The following is a 10,709-nucleotide window of genomic DNA, read 5'->3' on the forward strand; positions in this document are numbered from 1 at the left end:
CAATGGAAGAATCAAAGAGGGACCCCCCCCCCCCCTCCAGGACAGACGAAGATGCAACAGGTGCCGGGACAAACACATCTATCAAACACATCTATGGTTGTGGACATCTTACATTTTCAAGGTTGATGTTGAGAGTTGCCATGATTGCCTCTCATCCATCTGGCATAATTGTTTCATGGCCTGAGCATGTGTGAATGATAGAAGAAAGATGTGTTTTTCTTCAGTAACTTGTCATATGAACTCTGAAACACACCCTACCCTTGGTGTTGAAGGTGTTTTTCTGAGTGACACTTGGCAAAAGGCAACTTTAAAAAAGCAACTGGTTAGTTTCACCACAAAATACTTCAACTGAGACAGACTTGAAGAAGATCAGTAAAAGACATGAAACCATGCAGAGATCGTGTAGAAACATCTTTATTACAAATTGATAACTAACAAATACACAGGATCCGGGTACAAAAACATTTGACTGCTGACCACACTTTATGGTTCAGCATAAAATTGCACCTCATGTGGCAGGAAACACTTATAAATACACACATGCAACAAGTAAGTAACAAAGAACATCCATCAGATGGAATGCACAAAAACACCAAAGAGCTGCTTGTGAAAATAGTAACTTGTTGACAGAAAAAACATATTTTTCCTGTTTCTTTTCAATGACAGGAAGAAAAAGAAAATGGCCAGAGAAAGAGAAAAATGAGAGAGAGAAAGAAATGGCTAAAAAAAAAAAAGACAAAAAAGGTACTTCAAATTTTTACTTCTTAGAACTGTGACAAGCTCCTGAGACCTTCGTGGAGGAAGTAGATGAGTTCAAGTGAAAAATTTCATCCAGCTCTCCACTCAGAAGGGCAGTAACGGTTATTTTACATGTGGTCTGGGAGGAGGGATGGCGTGCCAGGCCATGTGCTGAGAGCTCTCACACAGCCTTCCGGTGGTACTCTGGGGGCGCAACCTCGTAGTCAGTGGCACTGAACAGGGTGGACGAATTCTTCACCAGATACCTGAGACGGAGGCAAGATCGTTTATCATTACGGAGACAGACTAAAATGGTTATGTTGCAGAAAGTTGTAGTTTCAACATAAAAGGTCATTTGTCCCTCAACAGTAGCTGCGTACAGCTTACTATCCAATTATCAAGAACAGCAAATTGACCAGAAGTTTCCTAAAGATAGCGGAGACTGTCTGGCTTCAGGAGGATGTGCATGACAGGTTTCAGAAGAATGCAAAATCATCACACGCTTGTCCATCCTGCCAAATTACAGCGCCGGTAGGAGTCTCGTCTAGTTGGATGTTAAAATAAGGTTTGTCCAGATAAACATCAGAGGCAACAAGATAAGGAAAGCGTCCACAGGAAATTCACAATCAATTTGCTCCTGGATTCACACTGAGCAATCCACTGGAGAGCGGATGGTTAGAAAACAAACAGATGGAGCAAATTAAACTGAGCAGTATCTTGTGCTTGCTTGGATAAATTTGAAAGTTACCGTGTGCATTACCAAACCAGAGCATCTGTAATGAGCTAATGTGCTAAACTGAAAGGAAGTCTATAGATTTTCACTTTAATCTAAACTACAATCTTGTCAGTAGATCACACGATATGGTGGAGGGTTGAACTCTAATCTATTGGTATTGAAAGAAAGAGGAACCTGAGGCTGACCAAAGGAATGAAAACTGGTGCAGAGTTGGCTGTTTTTCTTCTAGACAGATCAGCGCAATTTACATTATCTAACGTTTGTTATTTGGATGATTGCTATTGGGGAAACTAGTCTACCCCTACTAACTAGAGCTAATACCTCATTTCCATTATTCAGAACCAAGCTGTGTGGTGTGCAGAGCCGAGTCTGATGAAGGCAAAGCCCAGTCGGTTCGTTATGCGTTTCCATTCCATTTCTAACGTTATAGGCTGTTCATCTGTTATGCTAGCTGTGGCTAAGTTTAGTTGCTGAGAAATTATGAATGGACGACTTATATTTGGTGTAGTTTTATGCTGCCTTTTGTATTCTGTTCTCTAAATATACAGTATGCGCAGAGAGAGCAGAGTTACCCAACATAGCACATAAGGGAGAGATGACATTAGTGCCCATCAGCTCCATTCATGATGATTATCTGGTCTTTTGGTAAAAGCTTTGATAGCACACATGAATAATTGGTCATTGTGGTCTGTTCTGATGTGCAGTAGCAGAATTATTAACCGTGATAGTAATAATCTACAGCTCACAAGCTCTTGATTGTAACCCACACTGATCCCCAGCCATTACTACAAAACTTAGTTTTGCTGCATTTTGCACCATGTTTCTAGTAACATATGAGTCATACCACATGGCCATGAGAAAGTTCATAAATGCAATGTTTTAAATACATATTCTAGCCAGAACTGCAAAATGTTATATCTTATCTGTCACCAAGTGTAGCAGAGTGTACAATCAATCGTTGCAGAAAATCAATTTCATGGCTTAAGTATTTTTTTTAAGGATTTGCAGTAAGCCTGACTGGACTAATATGAAAGCGGATGTAACATGACATTTGAGAATCAGCCAAACTTGTCATTGAGTCTCTGGTGTGGTACGGGATGAATCTTACTTGAGGAAATCCTGGAGGTAATTGAGCAGCAGAGCCAGACTCTTCTCATCCAGGGGAGTGTAGGCCAGCATGGCTCCGATACGAACTGTTAAAAGACACCAAATGTAAGGATCAAGGCGGAAGGATAACATAAGCCACCTCAGATTACATTTTTATTTACACTGCTGTGCAAAACCTCACATTCTTGATTGGAGAATAAGACCTTTTTTGCGACCTTTTTCAGCTTAAGTTTTTGCAACCAATATTACCTGCAGCACAATTTATGATAATGAATGATTTTACTGTTGTGTAAACCTGCTGTATTAATAACTTATAAGGTAAGAATTCCACTGAAAATGAATGCCTTTTTTGCTAAGACAGAGGTCCCCTGATAATACTGGTTCAATCTCAATCCAAATCCTTGTGATTTTAGTGATATCGCTGGCTTTGCTGGATAAGGAAACTGAAAGCTTGTGACTTGTGTTTGCTAAGAAATTATTTAATTGGTGCACAGTAGTTTAACATATACCCAGGCCATTATTTTCTCCTTGCATGCATGTGTATTTGGTGTTTATTTCAATTCTTGTTAAGTGCCATTTGACATATCAGCCACTACAACTGTATTTGCCACTTCCTACAAAGAAGACATACATACATAGAAGTCATAATGGTCACATCTGATTATAATAAATTCAACAGTAAAGATATGATGATCTGATTGGGTATCAAAGGAAAGTATTGAGGAAAGAAAGATTCAGTGCAACTCTTATTTGGAGGATACAATTTTCCTTATGATCTCTGAGGTTTTGGCAACTTCTAGAGTTTATTCATGACTGGAAATGACATGACTTGAATGCTGTGGACGGTGGACTTGAATTATAAACCAAAAAATTGAAATCCTTAAAACCAGAGTGGGAATGACAGGGCAGACAGGGGGTGATCAGCTCACCTGAATGGACACAAGTATTCTTGGAAAGATCCATTTGTGCAATTGTTTGTGAAATCTGAAAAAATAACTGACAATTTGTTTGTACTGCTCTTCATTGTGCCTCATACCATTGCATGCGGGGTTGATAACTCGACGCATGTGGTGAGACTCTCACATTATTGTGCCACCGAGAAGAATTGCACCTAAAATGAAAGTTTCAACTCAAATGACAGTTATCCATTATTTGGCAAGCTGTTGTTTTAAGCTAGACTAAAGTTAGACGATTGTGCATTTGTGAAGTTAGTGGTGTGCATTAGGATTATTAATCGAATAAGATTAGCCAGACGACGAGTCATTGTAACATCTGGGGTGTGAGAAGTTCAACCTCACCTCGGTAAAAACCTAAATGGACGCATGACTATTAACGTAATTGGAACTAACCACAGTTGACTTCATGTTTACTGCAGAGTTATCTTATTTCTGCATGGAAAAGAACACGTAGCTATACACATGCATACTTTATGTTGCTTACATATTATCATTATCAAAGTATTGTTTTAACATTATTATTGTAATCTCTACTATCACTACTGTATTGGTATGATATCTAGGTCTAGGACTAATTCGCTGCATCCAGTGTGGGGCTTATTTAGCCCACTCCCATAATATAAAGGTAAGATAGTCTCCGACAATGTCACAAGCCTGAACATGTGAGCACTGGCTTGATGTATTCAAGCTACTGAGTTCAATCTATTAGATACTGGTTCTAAGATACTGTTGTTAAGCAAGGTGATTACTTCAATGGGTGTTTGGAAGCAATGCCCCTCCTTAGTCTCTATAGTGTTCACATTTCTATGCAGCACATTTCTTACAAATTTCACAAAGATACAGGCAACATCTTATCACAAAACTGAAAGGTTTCTATCCCTTTACTTCTACAAGAATCAAATTAAATACTTTTCAAAAGCTCACAACAGCAAGGAGAGGCACTTCAGTTCCTGCACAATGCTGAAAATCGATTCCCTCACTCAGCTTGTAGTAATGACTTAGTATTTGCCTTTGTGTGTGTGAACTGCATTGATCTCCTGTGGCTGTGGTCAGCGGCTAGTGTGTTTGAGTGTGTCACACTGTGCCCATGTTCCCTACCAAAAAGGCGCAGCAAGTGCGGCGCCCCGTAGACCTGGGACATTGGCGTGTCAGGGTGGTCTGCCAGGATCTCAGCATACTGCGGCCTCTCAAACTTGTAGAGCAGCTGGGTGCCCAGCATGACGTTGAAGTACTCCCTAATCCCCGCCACCACTTCGTTCACCGCATACTCCCTAAGTGGAGTGGAGAGAAAAAAATCACAACGTCCTCTCCAGAGAGGCGGCCGCTTTCACGGATGTAGCTAAGAGAGGTAAGGTAAAGGTTCAAGTGGCAGCTTTTAAGACTTCAAAATCTGGCAGGATGTCCAATTATGGCTGAGACAGATGGTACACAATGCGCTTACGTTTTATCATGCTAGGTAAACTGAAGGTGATGGTGGTTGAAATTCCATAGAAATGGAAAGGAAGGAAAACACTGATGGAGAAGCATGCATGCAGTGCAACACTTTTGTAAATTATTATTATTTTATCTCAATTTGGAGACAGACAGCATGAAGAGTCTCTCTACTTTTACTGTAAGACTTCCTCTAAAGGAAGGTAAGGTATTGTTCTTACTTGTTGTCCGAGTTCCCTTTTGATTTCTTATAGTTTGCATAGTCCTCCAAGACGGTCTCTACGTTCTTCTTAGCCGGCAGATGAAACAACTGTAAGCAATAGCAAATTCTTCTCTTTATCCAAAGCTTTCATTTAATCATGCACTCATTTACAAAATTAGAAAACATCACCACAGGACTCACTTTGAAGATAATTCCATGTAGGATTGTCTCTAAATATATAATTATCAATTTAACTGTGATAACAACCATCAGCACTAAATTCTACACCTAATGCAAACTGCATAATTCATTATCTCCCATCCTTGCAGCTACCGGTTTTGACAGAGTCAATTGTGTTTATTTCTTTGTTACAAAATGTCATTTCAACACATTTAACAGCATTATATTAATACAAGCTGTATCATTTTTAAGAAAAACTTAAAAAGCTTTCAGGAGCACAACAAATCCTACTTCATAAAAATTAGACAAACCTGCATTTTGAGTATATTCAGTGTTTCCTGTCAAATTCTTTCGTAGATTTGTGTGTGTGTGTGTGTGTGTATGGTAGAATGACCATAATGAATTTTCATTGTATTTACAATTTCCGAGGTGTGGGGGCAATTTTCCAACCACCAGGCTCACCACAGCTAGAATGAATGTACAGGAAACACTTGACCTTGTTATAGTCTGTGTGTGTGTGTGTGTGCGCGCATGTGTGTGTGTTCACCTGTTTCTGTCGAGTGATGAGGTCCCAGTCGTCCACCAGCCAGGGTTTCAGCTCCTCGGGGATCTTTACCTTCACCTCCACACGGTTGGTGAACATCTCCTCCTGGACAGACACACACACACACCCACACACACACCGGATAAGAAGAAATCAAATTTTATTCACAAGACATTTTTTGACCCCTTGATCTGATGTTTTGGGGCATTTTGTTCCTTTTTAGGGAAATTTTGAACTATGAAATAATACATTAGCACTGCATATTGGCAAATACACACTCAATTTGTCCCACTAAGATTTGTTTCAGTTTAAATCATAATATACCACACGTCACACACTTCTTTCCCACTGCTGGAAATTCACCAGTTTCCCCATTTTGCCATTTTCCCCGCTCTCTGTCACTGAACCAGTCCATCTTTCACCCCTCGATTGTTGCGTTTTTTAAGATATTGGTTATTTTTTGTTGACGCAGTGGTACTTTCTTCTACTACTGGCTGCAGTGCGTAGTCACAGCATTTTCTACAACTTCACGCTTGTTTTCTGATGAAAAACGACTGTTTTTCTCATCCCAAACACACTCATCACTCATGTGGTCAAAGGCTCCCAGGAATCAGTTGCATTCTCGCACAAATATTTGACACCTTTATAAATAGAAAGTGAACAGGGTGAAATGCAAAAAAATGCACTCCTAATTATCGGGGACATTTTTTGACACCTCACTTTTAATTTTGCCCCGTTCATTTCTGACCCAGCACACACCTCATGATTATAGTACTACAGCACGGTTTTCATTACGAAGCATCACAGAAAGCTAGCAAAAAACAGGCCATGCAAATCAGTGTCTAAGTAAGAAGAAGTGCAACGCAATGCAAAAGAATGCTGCAGTGGTAATGGGTTTTCTCATTTGAAACAAAAGCATGTGTTTGTGTGAACGCGATGCATTCAACACATTAAGTGTGATCGAGGGGTAAGGGTTATTTTGGAATACACAGTGGTGGGGAAGATTAAGAGTTCTGACATGTTCAGCCATATAGTGAGGTTGGTATGTTTACATGTTGGTCCGTATGGCTACATGAATAGAAGAATAGATGATACATACACTTTCCACAGTGGGATCGACCCGAGCCCTCTTCTTCCGTGGTCCTTGCGGCATTTCTCCGCTGCTAGTACCTTCACCAGCCCCTGGGGCTAAACAAGACACCCATTATATAATAATTATACACTAATATTACAGTTTATACAAAACGTATGTCTCCCTGTGTGTTGTCTAGACCGCTAGCAACATTACATAGTTGTAAAGGGGACCTTAATAATAAAAGTCTTGTAAATTTGTTATCAAGTCAATGGCTCTTCTCATATGATATTCATCCACAGCCATGTTCCCAGAATATGGACAGCGGCACATCAACAATGTTTTTGCTCAATAATCGTATATCTCGGTTGCAGACAGTCCGCTTCAATTTGAGGGCATTTTCAGCCATAATGGATGAGCAGGTAAACAGCTTTGTGTAGGGAGTCATTTATCTATTTAGTCAAAATGTACAATGACTACTAGAGGACTTCAAACCATGAAAATCACCAATCTCTTGATACCTTTTTGGTGATTTTCACAGACCTTTTTTTCATTTCAATGTGCCTCCATGTGAACTGAGCTGCTGTATACTTACTCTAAAACAGCATGGGGCACATGGTTAGCAAAGAATAAACAATCGTTTGAATTATCAAAACAGCCTTGAATGTGAAATACACTCAAACTACTGAATTAATAAATGTATTACCCTGAAATAAGACCATATAGAAAAAGGGCTGTAGATTGTTACATGCTCATCTGATATGGATGAAAACATTATCAAATTTTAAAGGTGCTGGTCTGCACTTTAACCTCATAACCACTGCTAAAATACTTACTAGGCTCACTGTATATGCCTCAATAGCCAAAATGGCAAATAAAAATCATCTAATATTGTCAACACATGTACCCATCATTCTAACGTACCTCTCTTTTCTGTCTATTTTGGATTGAGTCTAATGGCTAAAACAGCCTGGGATCATGGCACATTTTCATTTTAGGTTTCACATTTTAGATGTTGTTACACAGTATCTGCAAAACACAACTAAATCTGCAACTAAAATGACATTTAGTTCATAAAGATTTGACTTACTCTTCTGTTTTGTCTTTTTCGCTTTCCTAGAATGCAAAGATAAAACATTTAGTAGATTTGTGAGGCCAATATTATGTCAAATTAGAGAAACAGTTCACACCATGTTAGATTATTAGAGATGGAAAAACAGGGTAGGCACTTACAGATCAACATTTTTCTGCTGCACAGCAGCAATCTTCTTGCTTGGTGCTATACCCCTCATCTTTCCCTCAACATAATGATCCCTGTGAAAAATAAATCAAACAAAAAGATCAACAATTTAATCAACAAAAAATGTTTACAATCATGTTTACTAATATTTTAGCACATTCCAGTATAAGGCCTACATTTAATGCAATGTTTTCTGCTTGTAGGTAGTTCTGCTTTTTACTTTTTAAGACTTACTGTCAAGAGTAACATGCTTCAATGATTATTTACAACCCATAATATGATAATGAATCCCAAATGAAACTATAATTTACTAAGTGCAATTTATGTTTTGCCTTCATTGAGTCATCTTTAGTGGTATTTGGAAGACACTGATTTACAAAGTATCATATTTTTAATGTCATTCTAGCAGGTTGCATTTGTATGCTTGTTGTTGATGCAGTAATACGTGCATTCCATAAAATCCTCTTAAATTTGAACCCTGTCCATGAAAATACAAACTTACTGATTGGCCTTTTGAAGCTCTTTTTGTTTCGCAAGGTTGCTGTCCACATATTTGAGAACTCTGCTTTCAGGAACCCATTCATCCCAGCTGAAAAAGAGAAATATTTCAATCCTTGAAACTCAGTGCTACAGAAAATAAAACAGCCTCACTGATTTACCAAAAACACCATAACACCAAGCAAAACACACTGGTCTTGAGGATAGCATTCAGCACAAAAGGAAAACTAAACAGAAAAACTGAACTGTATCCAAATCAAACAGCTCACTTTTTGTTCCATCCGCTGTAATGAATGAAGTACTTTATCTGCTTATCCTTTATATTGATCTTCACACACTGTAAAACAGGAAATCACATACACACGCATCATTCATTGACTGCAATTTGTTTTGTTGTTAATAATAATAAAAATAATAATACACATACTGTAACAAACCTTAGCCTCATAGAGCAATGGCCCATGAAAACACAGGACTCTTTCACCTGAAAGGAGAGAAGGGCAAACATGAAGCCTGGGAACCAAACTCGCCCTGCTTGACCTCACTGTTGACCCGATATGTTCTAGTTTCAGAGCTGTTACACTGCCGTAAAGACATTCAGCTAGATTTTGATGCAATATTGTGCAAGTTTTGAACCGGCTAGGTTTCAGTGGCATAATATATTATAATTTAGGCGGTTTTCCTCTCTTTCTGTGTGATCCAGTGACAGTCTAACCAAGGCAGGGTTAGCTAGCTGAGACTTAGCATATCAGGCTAGCTAACGGTTAGCCAGTTAACTACATGATATACGGTTAACGTTAGTCTCCTCTTGAACCTTCACCTTTATTTTGAGTTGATAAGAATACATATAAGTCAATGTATGGTAAATTAGAGATTAATTCGCCGTTAATATGGCTAATATTATACGCTCTCTGGCACTGTATTGTAAACAGAGGCCACTATTGTCGACAACAACAAACCCGCCCCCTCCGAGACAACAGGGCTCCTTCTGTCTTAGGTTTTTTTTATATACCAACCTTCTTGAAATTTAGGTTTAGGGTCCTGTTTTGGCGCCATTCACAGACTCAACTGATCGGATCTCTGAATGATCAAATTCATGCATTGCCAGAGTCCATTTCTTCCACACACAAACACTGAGGGATCAGTACCACCTCCGGCATTAGGGCGACGCTGCCTGGCTGCGTCACCTGACCGAATGCAAAAGAGCCATGGTGCGTTCGAGTGTTCTTTGTACAACTCGTAAAAACACATTTCATCACGTAGATTTAGACCAAACACCCTAGTTCACATCCTGTTCCAGCCTATGAAAACCCTTGTCTGCTAGAATTCTGTTTTTCAAAATATATATCCCCTCAAAACTGTGTTTCCCCTGGCTATGTGTCTTCTGTGTGTTGTTGTCTTGCCACTGTACAAGGAAAGTATCATGAGGGAAATGCACTTAATAAACTACAAGTAGGCCTGACACTAATAACTGACAACTTATTTTAAGAGACGCTTAAAAAGATCACAAACAAGCATGATCTCCATTCACTATGGGGCAACTGGGTAGATTATCTTCAGTAGGCTACTTTCATAACAATCCACAAAAAATAAAATGATTTTGAAATTATCCTCCCTGGCGTGAAATCGAGGCGAAGACACGCCAGGGGAAACACAATTTTATTACAAAATGTTTTGTCACAACACAGCGCAAGACATCTTTTTGCACATGTGGACAATAAAGAATATTAATGATTAGTCACCTAGCAGGATAGGTAGACAATGCATAGGCTACAGCAGCAAATTAATTCAAGAACATTCATTATTGACATCAGAGATCAAAAATGTTCTTCACTCGGATGTCTTGGTCTCACAGTATCGGTAGTTTACTAATACCTTAAATGTTATGCTGTTTGGCTAAATCAAATAAGGAAACGGTGTGCAGTTTGCATAACGGAATTCAAGTGACAACGGAAGTAGGTACAAGTGAAACCTCTCGCTTCGCCTTAAATTCGAATTCAAGATA

General features: G+C 39.0%; 1 protein-coding gene across 2 annotated transcripts; it reads right to left on the reverse strand.

The window, feature by feature from the left end:
* Nucleotides 1–392: 392 nt before the first annotated feature.
* On the reverse strand, nucleotides 393–9,865 carry LOC139924611 (mortality factor 4-like protein 1). Of its 2 annotated transcripts, none has more exons than XM_071915702.2 (12): nucleotides 9,721–9,865; nucleotides 9,142–9,188; nucleotides 8,974–9,041; nucleotides 8,709–8,795; nucleotides 8,200–8,280; nucleotides 8,057–8,082; nucleotides 6,994–7,082; nucleotides 5,898–5,999; nucleotides 5,190–5,278; nucleotides 4,636–4,808; nucleotides 2,583–2,667; nucleotides 393–1,004 (listed from the first exon to the last, which is right to left on the reverse strand). In XM_071915702.2, the coding sequence occupies exons 1-12, from the start codon at nucleotides 9,758–9,760 to the stop codon at nucleotides 920–922; spliced, it is 972 nt and encodes a 323-aa protein (XP_071771803.1). In that variant the 5' UTR covers nucleotides 9,761–9,865; the 3' UTR covers nucleotides 393–919. The 2 variants fall into 2 exon arrangements, with proteins under 2 accessions (XP_071771803.1, XP_078139250.1); XM_078283124.1 differs by having other exon boundaries at nucleotides 9,132–9,188; nucleotides 9,721–9,803.
* Between the last annotated feature and the right edge of the window lie 844 nt (nucleotides 9,866–10,709).

This window comes from Centroberyx gerrardi, chromosome 1 (genome assembly GCF_048128805.1).
Source record: "Centroberyx gerrardi isolate f3 chromosome 1, fCenGer3.hap1.cur.20231027, whole genome shotgun sequence".
NCBI classification, from domain to species: Eukaryota; Metazoa; Chordata; class Actinopteri; order Beryciformes; family Berycidae; genus Centroberyx; species Centroberyx gerrardi.